General features: G+C 50.4%; 2 protein-coding genes across 2 annotated transcripts; both read right to left on the reverse strand.

The window, feature by feature from the left end:
* Positions 1-2,077: 2,077 nt before the first annotated feature.
* LOC308050037 (feather keratin 1-like) lies at positions 2,078-2,386 on the reverse strand (the record flags this gene model as incomplete). Its single annotated transcript, XM_080359960.1, has 1 exon — positions 2,078-2,386. One exon carries the CDS (start codon positions 2,384-2,386, stop codon positions 2,078-2,080), a length of 309 nt encoding a protein of 102 aa, XP_080216086.1.
* Positions 2,387-11,320: 8,934 nt separating this feature from the next.
* Positions 11,321-11,629, reverse strand: LOC308050108 (feather keratin 1-like; the record flags this gene model as incomplete). Its single annotated transcript, XM_080360049.1, has 1 exon — positions 11,321-11,629. The coding sequence occupies one exon, from the start codon at positions 11,627-11,629 to the stop codon at positions 11,321-11,323; it is 309 nt and encodes a 102-aa protein (XP_080216175.1).
* Between the last annotated feature and the right edge of the window lie 3,828 nt (positions 11,630-15,457).

Below are 15,457 nucleotides of genomic sequence, written 5' to 3' on the forward strand. Positions count from 1 at the left end.
TCTCCCTGCTCTCTCCCTCCAGAAACATTCCCAGGAAGCTCTGGGCACAGAACGGAAAGGAGCAAAATGAGGATGACATGCACTGCATGTGGGTCTCTGTGGTATGTAGAACCCAGTCAGCATTAATCATCTACCAACTGTTCTCTTCATCCACTGTCCCAATAGAATGGGGGCAGATTTGGAAGAAAAGGAGAGCAAAATACATTTGGGTCAAGATAAGGACACTGCTAGAGGGGAAGTGAGAAAAAAAAAATGAAATAACAAGTGATGCAAAAGCAATCACCCACCACTTCGCAGCACCAGATTGATGCCTGAGCACCTTCTGAAGAACAACTGCTTTGAAAAGACTGGCCACAGTCGTTCACTTAAAAATCTTTGTGTTAACAACCACCGCACAACCATCCCCAAGAACTGCTGCCCAGAATCACCGTGAGGACCATTTCTCTCAATGGGTATCTTGCGACAGTGTCTGCAGGGAAAAGGATGACACAGAAGCTTGGACTGGGATGCAGAAGAACTTGGAGTTATCCCCAGCTTCACACCAGAGTCCACAAACCTCACATTAAATCAACAGTTTTAATTAATAGCAGTAAACACCTCACTCAAGAATGAGCCAGAACTCCGGAGGTATACACAAGAAAACACCCCCACATCCGTTTCTCTGGGAAGAGGAAGCTGAATTTCCTCTTCCTCTCCACTAGACAGCTCCCCCAGCACGGTAGGGGCCCCAATGCCAGGACAAAGCCCAGAGCATTTGGTTCTATTAACATGTTCCCAACATCAGCAAAATCAAGAGATAACAATTCAGTGAGCAAACTGCCTTGGCTGTACAGTGGCCTGTAAATTCGGAACTGCTACAGCTAAAACCTGCTCAAATCAAAACTGCTGCTGTCTCAAACCCCACAGGAAGCACCAAAAAGACTGGGGTGAGGTGACCTTGTCTGGTCACCAGATGTCCACCAAGATGCTCTATCGCTTCCACCTCCTTGAGGAAGACAGAAAGAATTACAGGCATTACAGAGTTGTAGGCTGAGATACAAGCAGTGTGAGAAAGAAATATGAAGGCCATATAGACAAGCAAAGCATAGTAAGAAAGATTTATTTGCTGTTTTCTATCAGGAGGTGATTTTCAGCCAATTCCTGCAAAGCAAGGCCAGAGTACATGTAGTGGTTGCTTTGAAAAATGAATGGACAAATATTGAATAGCCCCTCCACTTCCTCCTTATTTCTCTTACAGTTTTTGCTCAGCACAGCGTCATACGGTATCTAATGTCCCTTTCGTCACTCTGAGTCAGCTGTCCTGCAGATGTCCTGCCTGTGTCCCCTCCCAGGCTCTTGCCTAGCACCAGCCTATTGGCCTTTGGGAGTGTGGCTGGGGACACAACCTTGCTGCTGTGCAAGCACTGCTCAACAAAAGCCAAAACACAGATGTGCTGTGTTCCAGCTACAACTGCAAAGCACAGCACTATGAACACTGCTGTAGGGAAAGAGAATTCCATCCCAGTCAGAATAAACACAATTGTGCCAAAAGCCACCACAGAACCACATTAAAAACAGCCCTCCCAGCATAATTCTTGAAGACCATTCTTCTCCCTGGACACCTTGGGAAAGTAACTGCAGAGGAAAAGATGACACAGAGACATGAGCTCAGGTGCAGAAGAACTTTAATGAGGCAAAAGAGGGAAAGAGGTGGATCGGAGTGGAGATCCTGGAGCAGGAAGCACCAGGAGCAGACAGCAATCTCTAACTCATGGCTGTGGAAGACATTGAACCAGGTCTCCATCTGCCTGTCCCACAGAGGGAGCAGGGCCAACAGGTCCTCCCTAGGCAGACTTTGTGGGACTCACAGCCCCGGGGAGCACAAGAGAACAAGGACACGGGAGGAACGGGAGACACTGGAAGAGGGGAAAGGCAGCATGGACCGTGCTTTCTGAGAACCAAGGTTGGCCACATCTGTTTGCAAGAGATACCAGGTTTGCTCAACCCCTCTGAAACCAACTACCCAATTCTCCCTCCCAAGTCCAGTCCCATCCTGTGTGTCCCTGGTTTCCTTGCCCAAGGGCCATCAACAGCAGTTTTAACAGGGGAAACAGCTCCTGGTGCCGCAGATGCCGCTGCCCAAGCCAGAGAGACCAAAGCCCCCGGAGTTGATGGGCACTCCCTGAGAGCTGAGGATGCTGCCAACTGCAGCGGAGGTGGAGGATCCCATGGCGGTGTTCTGCGGGAAGGAGCTGAGGATGGGGCCGGGCAGGGTCACCACCACGGGGGAGGGCTGGATGTAAACATTGGAGTCCTGGCACTGCCTGACACAGGGCTCATTGCAGCTGTTGGCCAGCGGGGTTGGGCCGCAGGGCTGGCAGGGCAGGCACGGGTTGTAGCAGGACATGTCTTGTGGCTGGAGCTGCACCTGGGAGAGAGGACAGGGGGAAGAAAAACAGGGGAGATGAGTGAGGAGCAGTTTGTCACCCCAGCATGAGCAAGACAAGGTATGGCCTGCAGACAAGAGCTGGAAAATGTGTAGGGGTCACACACACTTCTCCTTCCCCTCAGGCAGCCCCACCATGAGCAATGAAGCCCAAGGGGATCCCACCTGGCCCGCAGCTCAAGAAGACACCTCAAACAATACACTACCATGTCACACTTGCTGACCAATTCCCTCTCACACTACAAACATCCTCAAGACCCTGCATGGGACTAAAGGGCAGGAATGCAATGAGAAATCTTAAAGGAGGAGGAGGAGAAGGAGGTGGAGATTGGGCTTCATACTCACCTTGATCCCAAGGAGACGGAGGCAAGAGGAGTGGATGAGAGAGTCAGGAGAAGGACCCACTTTTATACTGCTCCTGCACCGCCCCAGGATCACAGTCACTGCAAGCGGGCAGTAATTTCCCAGCAGACTCACTTCCAAAGCAGAGCATCATATGTAAAGTTTCTATTTTGGTGCCCATCAACGCTGTCATTTCATTTCCTCATTTCTCACATGCCTGCTCTGCCATGCAGGCTTCTTTCATGTGCTGGCTTGAGATGCATCAGTGGAATTACAGCAAATAGTGTCTTGGCAGAAGTTTGTAACTGTATCATAAAACTTCACAAGACTTCAACAACAAAAGTCAAAACAATGATACCTTTAAGTGTCCAGAATAATGATAGAAGGAGAGAGAGAGAGAGAGAGAGAGAGAGAAAGAGAAAGAGAGAGAAAGAGAAAGAGGAAAGAGAAAGAGGAAAGAAGGAAGAGGGATGAGGAAAGAGGGAGGAGGGAAGAGGAAGAGAAAGAGAAAGAGATTTGAATATCAGAAGGAAGAGAAGATTTCTCCAGTCAGTCTGACAGTCTCTATAGCTGTCTTGGTGGTGAGTGCAATGAAATTTCATTACTGCCACACAGCACACCGCACAAAGGTGTCTCGAGTTAGGAGTTTTGTGCTTCAGTCCATTCACATCCAAGAGAAGAGCGGGTGGCTCATCTACTCCCTCTGCTCGTCCTTCATGCTAAATAAGGGGATTGTTCAAGAAATGCGTGGGTGGTCTCAGAAAACAGAACTCCTTTGGGTAGCTGTGCCCAAAGGGCCAGGGGTCAGCATCAGGGAGAGAACTGAAGGGTGGAAGAGAACAGACACACAAACTACATCATCCTGGCCAAACAGACTGGGCGGTGCTGAGGAGCTCTCCTGAATTGTCAGTAAAAAGAAGGAACAAAAGCATTGCAGAAATCTCCACTCCACCCGGGACTCATCCCTGGGTCCCAGTGAGGCACAGAATGACCTTAACCCTTGAGGTTCTAAGGAAGGTATGTATTTGTTTACGAATCCGGACAAACAGGGAAGCATTTCAATTTGTACGTGTGTAAAATTACAGTAGCTGTGAACTTGGTTAAATGCAGTGAAGTGTTATATATTCATGAAAGTTTTAGGAACGCCTGTACATATTCATAACCTGTCCCCAAGAAGGCGGTTCTTATTACAATGAGTTCAGGAGACCATTTCCAGAGCCTCCACCTCAGACTCCTCCTGGTTGCAACTGCGCAATGATCGTGAACCCGGGTCCTCTTCTGTGTACACGGTCACCTTTGGTCCGGTGTGATGAGTTGGTTGGGACTCAGACTGCTGAGTTCGTTAAAACTGGTGTAGCTCCTACCCTTGCCAAAGTATCTGTTATCTAGTTCACCCAAGGTTGCATCAAGGATGCACCCAAGGATTATCATTTTTGCAAGGCTTCAGTGAAGTCCTATTTTTACTACAATAAGTTAGACAGAGCTAAGCAAGGCTGGGCAATAGTGATGTGGGTTAAAGGGTTAGCTCTCTAAGTGTCTTTAGTGACGTGGGGTAGGGATAGTTCTCAAGTGTCAGTTCTTTAAGTGTCCCTTAGTTAATTGTCTATAATCTATATCACCAGGAAAAACATGTCCTGGCATTAGGGTATCAGCAGGCCTCTCCTCCACTGCCCCAAAGCCCTCCTCTTGCTGGAGCACCAACCAGTACCATTGGAAATGCAAAGAAACCTCCGCAAACTACCCAGTGAGTGAGGGCTGTCAGGACCCTGCAGTGCCATGTGCTGGGGATGCTCAGGGACTGGACGAGTTCCGAAGGGACCTGGGAAGAAAACCAGCTCTGAGACAACTTCAAAGAGACGATGTGCTTCCCTGCCCTGCAGACATGGAGTCAGCTGGGACGCATCCCAGCAGGCCAAGGCAGTGCCTTCAGCAGGCAAGCTGCCTGCGATAGACTCTCCCTACCCATGCTGAGTCACACTCTAGTTTTGGATTGGCTGTGTGTCAGGCTTCTGGTGTGAGTCCAAGCCAGGAGTGCACGCTGTCTGCAGGCCTGTGTCCCACACAGGCATAATTCCCCTGAGGCCAGGGCAGCTCCATCCCAGCCCCAGGAAAACCAGCTCTGACCACTGGGCTGGACCCGAGTACACAGCTCCTGGAAGCCATAATGGCCTTTGGTCTCAGTGTGACCTTCTTGCCAGCACAAGTCTAGCGGCTCACAGGGTGGCCAGAGTGTTTGGAAATGTGTCCAAGCCATTGTGTCTCTAGCTGGTCAGGTCCAAATTATGCAGCCAAAGTGCATTGTGGTGTGAAGGAGAGTAGGAGGAATAAGACATTGTCCTGAGCCCCTAACCACCCCTCATTTGTGAGGAAAAAACCCTGCTCCATGGGGCTTTACATAGAGAATATTTGTGGCAGGTACTGATGTTTTCTGACACAGGAAATCCTCACACTTCTCATATGGTACTTGAAATGAGCGGCTGTGGCCTGGAGGGCATGGCACAAATGCGGAATTGAAATGAGAGCGTTGACAGAAACAAAAACACAACCTGTGTCATTAATTAGGATATTTTGCCTTGGAAGTGAGTCTGTTGGCAAATTACTGCCCGCGTGCAGTGACTGTGGGCCTTGGGCGCTGCAGGAGCAGTATAAAAGTGGGTCCTGCACCTCACTCTCGTATCCACTCCTCTCACCTCCATCTTCTTGGAACTGAGGTGAGTCGGACAACCATTCTCCTCCTTTTCCTCCTTCTCCTCTGGGGTTTCTTTGTCCCTTTGTCCCATGCAAGGTGTTGAGGCTGCTCGCCATGGGAGCAGACAGGGAGCAGAACGTGTGACAAGGAGAGACTCTGGGGGGTGGCTGAAGTGTGTCCTGAGCTATGGGCTACGTGGGGATCTCCCTGGTCGATCTTGGCAGGGGTTGTATGATGGAAAAGGCTGTGGGTCACCTACACAGCCTTCAACTCTCATCTCCAGTTTGTTCCTTGGCTCTCTCATGGTTGGGAGAAAGGCTGATACTATGCCATCCCTCATGCTCTGCCTCCCCCTGTCCTCTCTCCCAGGTGCAGCTCCAGCCACAAGACATGTCCTGCTACAACCCGTGCCTGCCCTGCCAGCCCTGCGGCCCAACCCCGCTGGCCAACAGCTGCAATGAGCCCTGTGTCAGGCAGTGCCAGGACTCCAGAGTTGTCATTGAGCCCCCAGCTGTGGTGGTGACCCTGCCCGGCCCCATCCTCACCTCCTTCCCGCAGAACACCGCCGTGGGATCCTCCACCTCCGCTGCCGTTGGCAGCATCCTCAGCTCTCAGGGAGTGCCCATCAACTCCAGGGGCTTTGGTCTCTCTGGCTTGGGCAGCGGCATCTGCGGCACCAGGAGCTGTTTCCCCTGCTAAAGCTGCTGGTGATGGCCCTGGGGAAGGAAACCAGGGACCCAAAAGATAGGGCTGGACTGGAGACAAAGCATCAGGTTGTTCCTTGGAGATGGACTGAGCAACCCCAGCAGCCCTTGCAAAAGGACGGGGCCAGCCTGGGCTCTCAGAAAGCACGGCCCATGCTGCCTTATCCCTCTTCCAGTGTCTCCTCTTCCTTTTTATGTCCTTGTTCCCTTGTGCTCTCCTGGGCTGTGAGCCCCATAAAACCAGCCTAGGGAGAACCTGCTGGCCCTGCTCCCTCTGTGGGACAGGCAGGTGGACACCTGGCTGGATCTGCACCACAGCCATGGGTCACAAACTCCTGTCTGCCTCTGGTGCTCTGAGTACTGGAGCTTCCCCTCAGAGCCACCTTGTTTTCTTTTTGACTCATTAAAGTTCTTCTGCATCCCAGACCATGCCTTTGTTTCATCCTTTCCCCTGCTGATGCTCTCCCAAGATGCCCAGGGAGACAGATGTTGCTCAGGCCTGGTTCTGGGATGGGATTGTTGCGGAAGGTTGTGCAGTGATTGTCAGCTACTTTTGCTATTGACTATACTTAGCCATGACTTGGGTGTAGCCTCTCGTTTCTAAACATCTCTGTGTATGTGGGGTATACTGGGGTAGAACAACACAAGGCTGTTCAGTCACTACCATCACTTTGTTGAATACAGCTTTTCTTTTACCTTGGGAAGCTCAACATTGTGAAGCAAGTAGTCAGGAGAAGGAGGAATTAATGTGGTATTGACAAGGCAGAGGCAATACTGTCCCAGGAAAGCCCAGGAGAACCTGTCCTAAACCCAGCCTTGAGGCATAGAATTTTGGGGTGAGGGAAAGACCAGGTGGAAAGGAAAAGCTGGAGAACAGGAAGGGAAAATGCTGCCACAGCATCTTTGGGAAAACTTGTCCCAAGACCTGGGGTGCACAGATTGCACGATCTTCTATTTGGTGCAGAGATGCCTTCTGCAATTTTATCTTACCTTACTCAGAGCATTCAGGACAGCTCCTGCAAACTGCCTGTCTTCTTGCCTGAGAACCTGAGCTCCTTCTCCTCATTGCCGGACCTGTATCCAGTGGGCAAAGAAGTCACAAAAAGGCTGTCTTGGCATTATAGGATCAGAGCATAATCAAGTTGCAAATGACCTTCAGACCTCATTGGTCTCAAGCCATGAGTGCCTGTCTTGGTTTTGTTTAAAACAAGACCACTTTCTCTTGTAGTGAATTTTCCCTTCAGCTAATATCTTCTAAGTAACTGCACTTTTCTGAATTTGGCTGCATGTTTTTTGAGACTCTTCCCTCTGGAGCTGATAAAGGTAGCAATGACATGCAGAAGAGGCCCAGGTTTAGACTTATGGCTATGGAAGTCAAGGTTATTGATAAATATTACACGTCCCATAAGTGAGAGAGGTGTATTTGCAAGGAGGAGCAAACAGAACAGGTGACTAAAATTGACCGAGTGTTACACCCCACATACATCATACACCCTATAAGAGTGAGAGATCACAAGGGTCTCATCCTCTTCAACCATGGCCGGCATCTGAAGAGGACCCTGCCTGTCATGCCTGCCATCTTAGGCGTGGTTCCAGACCCTGCATCTCTGAATCCAGTTCTGGTTAATTGAGGAGTCCAGCCCAGGACTTTCGGGTGCCTGCCCTGCAGCTGCGAGGGCGAAAAATCATGGACTCCACACAATCCAATAGGAATTGAAGCGAAGCCATTTATTACAGAAACAAGCCTACTTATATATGCAGTTATTTCCTGATCACACATCCACGCTACAAGCATGCATTAGCTGACTGGATATTGTCTATGTTCATGAGCTGTCCATGCACCCGAGTCTCACTGCTAATTTGTCTCTTGATTCACGTCTTGTTGAGGCCCTGTTATTGTAGAACTGCCTCACTCCCACAGCAGCTCCTCTTTTCAGCTTTCCGAGGTGGCCTTGAAATTCCTTTGGGCCTGGCTAGTTCAGTAACAAATCTCCATCTAACAGAAACCCATCCACACATTAACTTCAAGAAAATCCCTCAAATCTCCCACATGCAGCCACTGGAGTGACACCGGCTCCATGGTGGGAAACACTGCATTACCCCAGGAAATTCAAGACTGGTTTTGTAGATTTTGTATTATTTTCTCTGTTTATTAGTAGCATTAGTAAAGCATTTTTAACTTTTCCAACTTGCAAATCTCTCTCCATTTTCCTCCTATTACCTTTTTTCTTAGTGGGGATGGCGGGGTGGCAGAGACCATCTGCCACAGTCTAATGTGGCCCTGCAGTAAACAGTGACCGTGTCCAAGAGGGTGACTGGACAATGTCCCCGGGAAACCTCTTTCACTGCCTGACCCACCTCTTCTGAAAACCATTTTCTTCCTACCAGGTACAAACCTCTCATGTCTCAACGTGAGCCCATTGTCTCTAGTCCTCCAGACACACACAGCCAGTGTTGAGCCTGGATCTGTCTTCTGTGGGACCTCACCACTGCTACTCCAAAGCTGCTCTTCATTCTCACAACAAATATTGTTTTCACCAAGCCCCGTGCCCCCCGTCACTGCTCCCCACACAAGTGCTCCAGCTCCTCACCATCCTGGAACACCTTCTGCTGAACACACTCCACTTGGCCAAGTTGTTTCTTGCATCACGTCTTTCTTGCATTACAGCAATGTTATAGGTGCTTCCGGGTGCTCAGAAGAGTGGGACAGTCAGTAGCCTGTATCTCCTATCTGAGGTCCTGGTCACCATGGCCAGGATGCTGATGAGTGTGCTTGGTGCCCAGGAACTGTGCTGGAGTTGCACCTGTTTTGCTGGCATTACTGCAAAAGCACCTCTCCCTGGCCCTGCTGTTGGGCTTCTGCCTCTCAGGGCATGAGGGATTCATGGGGAAACAGGCCTGGCTCTATCTGGACATGAGTCACCTTGCCCAGCTGTGTCCTACAGCAGTCGAGCAGCTCCCTTTCCTCATCTGCAAGCCTCTCTGCAGCCTTTGCTGCTGCTCACCATGCGGCTTTGGTGACATTCTGGACAGCCCTTGGAGACACTCAGCCTGCACCCGCTGCCTCTTCTCCTGCCAGTGCCTCTCCCTGCTCTCTCCCTCCAGAAACATTCCCAGGAAGCTCTGGGCACAGAACGGAAAGGAGCAAAATGAGGATGACATGCACTGCATGTGGGTCTCTGTGGTATGTAGAACCCAGTCAGCATTAATCATCTACCAACTGTTCTCTTCATCCACTGTCCCAATAGAATGGGGGCAGATTTGGAAGAAAAGGAGAGCAAAATACATTTGGGTCAAGATAAGGACACTGCTAGAGGGGAAGTGAGAAAAAAAAAATGAAATAACAAGTGATGCAAAAGCAATCACCCACCACTTCGCAGCACCAGATTGATGCCTGAGCACCTTCTGAAGAACAACTGCTTTGAAAAGACTGGCCACAGTCGTTCACTTAAAAATCTTTGTGTTAACAACCACCGCACAACCATCCCCAAGAACTGCTGCCCAGAATCACCGTGAGGACCATTTCTCTCAATGGGTATCTTGCGACAGTGTCTGCAGGGAAAAGGATGACACAGAAGCTTGGACTGGGATGCAGAAGAACTTGGAGTTATCCCCAGCTTCACACCAGAGTCCACAAACCTCACATTAAATCAACAGTTTTAATTAATAGCAGTAAACACCTCACTCAAGAATGAGCCAGAACTCCGGAGGTATACACAAGAAAACACCCCCACATCCGTTTCTCTGGGAAGAGGAAGCTGAATTTCCTCTTCCTCTCCACTAGACAGCTCCCCCAGCACGGTAGGGGCCCCAATGCCAGGACAAAGCCCAGAGCATTTGGTTCTATTAACATGTTCCCAACATCAGCAAAATCAAGAGATAACAATTCAGTGAGCAAACTGCCTTGGCTGTACAGTGGCCTGTAAATTCGGAACTGCTACAGCTAAAACCTGCTCAAATCAAAACTGCTGCTGTCTCAAACCCCACAGGAAGCACCAAAAAGACTGGGGTGAGGTGACCTTGTCTGGTCACCAGATGTCCACCAAGATGCTCTATCGCTTCCACCTCCTTGAGGAAGACAGAAAGAATTACAGGCATTACAGAGTTGTAGGCTGAGATACAAGCAGTGTGAGAAAGAAATATGAAGGCCATATAGACAAGCAAAGCATAGTAAGAAAGATTTATTTGCTGTTTTCTATCAGGAGGTGATTTTCAGCCAATTCCTGCAAAGCAAGGCCAGAGTACATGTAGTGGTTGCTTTGAAAAATGAATGGACAAATATTGAATAGCCCCTCCACTTCCTCCTTATTTCTCTTACAGTTTTTGCTCAGCACAGCGTCATACGGTATCTAATGTCCCTTTCGTCACTCTGAGTCAGCTGTCCTGCAGATGTCCTGCCTGTGTCCCCTCCCAGGCTCTTGCCTAGCACCAGCCTATTGGCCTTTGGGAGTGTGGCTGGGGACACAACCTTGCTGCTGTGCAAGCACTGCTCAACAAAAGCCAAAACACAGATGTGCTGTGTTCCAGCTACAACTGCAAAGCACAGCACTATGAACACTGCTGTAGGGAAAGAGAATTCCATCCCAGTCAGAATAAACACAATTGTGCCAAAAGCCACCACAGAACCACATTAAAAACAGCCCTCCCAGCATAATTCTTGAAGACCATTCTTCTCCCTGGACACCTTGGGAAAGTAACTGCAGAGGAAAAGATGACACAGAGACATGAGCTCAGGTGCAGAAGAACTTTAATGAGGCAAAAGAGGGAAAGAGGTGGATCGGAGTGGAGATCCTGGAGCAGGAAGCACCAGGAGCAGACAGCAATCTCTAACTCATGGCTGTGGAAGACATTGAACCAGGTCTCCATCTGCCTGTCCCACAGAGGGAGCAGGGCCAACAGGTCCTCCCTAGGCAGACTTTGTGGGACTCACAGCCCCGGGGAGCACAAGAGAACAAGGACACGGGAGGAACGGGAGACACTGGAAGAGGGGAAAGGCAGCATGGACCGTGCTTTCTGAGAACCAAGGTTGGCCACATCTGTTTGCAAGAGATACCAGGTTTGCTCAACCCCTCTGAAACCAACTACCCAATTCTCCCTCCCAAGTCCAGTCCCATCCTGTGTGTCCCTGGTTTCCTTGCCCAAGGGCCATCAACAGCAGTTTTAACAGGGGAAACAGCTCCTGGTGCCGCAGATGCCGCTGCCCAAGCCAGAGAGACCAAAGCCCCCGGAGTTGATGGGCACTCCCTGAGAGCTGAGGATGCTGCCAACTGCAGCGGAGGTGGAGGATCCCACGGCGGTGTTCTGCGGGAAGGAGCTGAGGATGGGGCCGGGCAGGGTCACCACCACGGGGGAGGGCTGGATGTAAACATTGGAGTCCTGGCACTGCCTGACACAGGGCTCATTGCAGCTGTTGGCCAGCGGGGTTGGGCCGCAGGGCTGGCAGGGCAGGCACGGGTTGTAGCAGGACATGTCTTGTGGCTGGAGCTGCACCTGGGAGAGAGGACAGGGGGAAGAAAAACAGGGGAGATGAGTGAGGAGCAGTTTGTCACCCCAGCATGAGCAAGACAAGGTATGGCCTGCAGACAAGAGCTGGAAAATGTGTAGGGGTCACACACACTTCTCCTTCCCCTCAGGCAGCCCCACCATGAGCAATGAAGCCCAAGGGGATCCCACCTGGCCCGCAGCTCAAGAAGACACCTCAAACAATACACTACCATGTCACACTTGCTGACCAATTCCCTCTCACACTACAAACATCCTCAAGACCCTGCATGGGACTAAAGGGCAGGAATGCAATGAGAAATCTTAAAGGAGGAGGAGGAGAAGGAGGTGGAGATTGGGCTTCATACTCACCTTGATCCCAAGGAGACGGAGGCAAGAGGAGTGGATGAGAGAGTCAGGAGAAGGACCCACTTTTATACTGCTCCTGCACCGCCCCAGGATCACAGTCACTGCAAGCGGGCAGTAATTTCCCAGCAGACTCACTTCCAAAGCAGAGCATCATATGTAAAGTTTCTATTTTGGTGCCCATCAACGCTGTCATTTCATTTCCTCATTTCTCACATGCCTGCTCTGCCATGCAGGCTTCTTTCATGTGCTGGCTTGAGATGCATCAGTGGAATTACAGCAAATAGTGTCTTGGCAGAAGTTTGTAACTGTATCATAAAACTTCACAAGACTTCAACAACAAAAGTCAAAACAATGATACCTTTAAGTGTCCAGAATAATGATAGAAGGAGAGAGAGAGAGAGAGAGAGAGAGAGAAAGAGAAAGAGAGAGAAAGAGAAAGAGGAAAGAGAAAGAGGAAAGAAGGAAGAGGGATGAGGAAAGAGGGAGGAGGGAAGAGGAAGAGAAAGAGAAAGAGATTTGAATATCAGAAGGAAGAGAAGATTTCTCCAGTCAGTCTGACAGTCTCTATAGCTGTCTTGGTGGTGAGTGCAATGAAATTTCATTACTGCCACACAGCACACCGCACAAAGGTGTCTCGAGTTAGGAGTTTTGTGCTTCAGTCCATTCACATCCAAGAGAAGAGCGGGTGGCTCATCTACTCCCTCTGCTCGTCCTTCATGCTAAATAAGGGGATTGTTCAAGAAATGCGTGGGTGGTCTCAGAAAACAGAACTCCTTTGGGTAGCTGTGCCCAAAGGGCCAGGGGTCAGCATCAGGGAGAGAACTGAAGGGTGGAAGAGAACAGACACACAAACTACATCATCCTGGCCAAACAGACTGGGCGGTGCTGAGGAGCTCTCCTGAATTGTCAGTAAAAAGAAGGAACAAAAGCATTGCAGAAATCTCCACTCCACCCGGGACTCATCCCTGGGTCCCAGTGAGGCACAGAATGACCTTAACCCTTGAGGTTCTAAGGAAGGTATGTATTTGTTTACGAATCCGGACAAACAGGGAAGCATTTCAATTTGTACGTGTGTAAAATTACAGTAGCTGTGAACTTGGTTAAATGCAGTGAAGTGTTATATATTCATGAAAGTTTTAGGAACGCCTGTACATATTCATAACCTGTCCCCAAGAAGGCGGTTCTTATTACAATGAGTTCAGGAGACCATTTCCAGAGCCTCCACCTCAGACTCCTCCTGGTTGCAACTGCGCAATGATCGTGAACCCGGGTCCTCTTCTGTGTACACGGTCACCTTTGGTCCGGTGTGATGAGTTGGTTGGGACTCAGACTGCTGAGTTCGTTAAAACTGGTGTAGCTCCTACCCTTGCCAAAGTATCTGTTATCTAGTTCACCCAAGGTTGCATCAAGGATGCACCCAAGGATTATCATTTTTGCAAGGCTTCAGTGAAGTCCTATTTTTACTACAATAAGTTAGACAGAGCTAAGCAAGGCTGGGCAATAGTGATGTGGGTTAAAGGGTTAGCTCTCTAAGTGTCTTTAGTGACGTGGGGTAGGGATAGTTCTCAAGTGTCAGTTCTTTAAGTGTCCCTTAGTTAATTGTCTATAATCTATATCACCAGGAAAAACATGTCCTGGCATTAGGGTATCAGCAGGCCTCTCCTCCACTGCCCCAAAGCCCTCCTCTTGCTGGAGCACCAACCAGTACCATTGGAAATGCAAAGAAACCTCCGCAAACTACCCAGTGAGTGAGGGCTGTCAGGACCCTGCAGTGCCATGTGCTGGGGATGCTCAGGGACTGGACGAGTTCCGAAGGGACCTGGGAAGAAAACCAGCTCTGAGACAACTTCAAAGAGACGATGTGCTTCCCTGCCCTGCAGACATGGAGTCAGCTGGGACGCATCCCAGCAGGCCAAGGCAGTGCCTTCAGCAGGCAAGCTGCCTGCGATAGACTCTCCCTACCCATGCTGAGTCACACTCTAGTTTTGGATTGGCTGTGTGTCAGGCTTCTGGTGTGAGTCCAAGCCAGGAGTGCACGCTGTCTGCAGGCCTGTGTCCCACACAGGCATAATTCCCCTGAGGCCAGGGCAGCTCCATCCCAGCCCCAGGAAAACCAGCTCTGACCACTGGGCTGGACCCGAGTACACAGCTCCTGGAAGCCATAATGGCCTTTGGTCTCAGTGTGACCTTCTTGCCAGCACAAGTCTAGCGGCTCACAGGGTGGCCAGAGTGTTTGGAAATGTGTCCAAGCCATTGTGTCTCTAGCTGGTCAGGTCCAAATTATGCAGCCAAAGTGCATTGTGGTGTGAAGGAGAGTAGGAGGAATAAGACATTGTCCTGAGCCCCTAACCACCCCTCATTTGTGAGGAAAAAACCCTGCTCCATGGGGCTTTACATAGAGAATATTTGTGGCAGGTACTGATGTTTTCTGACACAGGAAATCCTCACACTTCTCATATGGTACTTGAAATGAGCGGCTGTGGCCTGGAGGGCATGGCACAAATGCGGAATTGAAATGAGAGCGTTGACAGAAACAAAAACACAACCTGTGTCATTAATTAGGATATTTTGCCTTGGAAGTGAGTCTGTTGGCAAATTACTGCCCGCGTGCAGTGACTGTGGGCCTTGGGCGCTGCAGGAGCAGTATAAAAGTGGGTCCTGCACCTCACTCTCGTATCCACTCCTCTCACCTCCATCTTCTTGGAACTGAGGTGAGTCGGACAACCATTCTCCTCCTTTTCCTCCTTCTCCTCTGGGGTTTCTTTGTCCCTTTGTCCCATGCAAGGTGTTGAGGCTGCTCGCCATGGGAGCAGACAGGGAGCAGAACGTGTGACAAGGAGAGACTCTGGGGGGTGGCTGAAGTGTGTCCTGAGCTATGGGCTACGTGGGGATCTCCCTGGTCGATCTTGGCAGGGGTTGTATGATGGAAAAGGCTGTGGGTCACCTACACAGCCTTCAACTCTCATCTCCAGTTTGTTCCTTGGCTCTCTCATGGTTGGGAGAAAGGCTGATACTATGCCATCCCTCATGCTCTGCCTCCCCCTGTCCTCTCTCCCAGGTGCAGCTCCAGCCACAAGACATGTCCTGCTACAACCCGTGCCTGCCCTGCCAGCCCTGCGGCCCAACCCCGCTGGCCAACAGCTGCAATGAGCCCTGTGTCAGGCAGTGCCAGGACTCCAGAGTTGTCATTGAGCCCCCAGCTGTGGTGGTGACCCTGCCCGGCCCCATCCTCACCTCCTTCCCGCAGAACACCGCCGTGGGATCCTCCACCTCCGCTGCCGTTGGCAGCATCCTCAGCTCTCAGGGAGTGCCCATCAACTCTGGGGGCTTTGGTCTCTCTGGCCTGGGCAGCGGCATCTGCGGCACCAGGAGGTGTTTCCCCTGCTAAAGCTGCTGTTGATGGCCTTGGGGAAGGAAACCAGGGACCCAAAAGATAGGGCTGGACTG

The sequence above is a fragment of the Nesoenas mayeri genome, assembly GCF_963082525.1.
Source record: "Nesoenas mayeri genome assembly, chromosome: 26".
Taxonomy (NCBI): Eukaryota; Metazoa; Chordata; class Aves; order Columbiformes; family Columbidae; genus Nesoenas; species Nesoenas mayeri.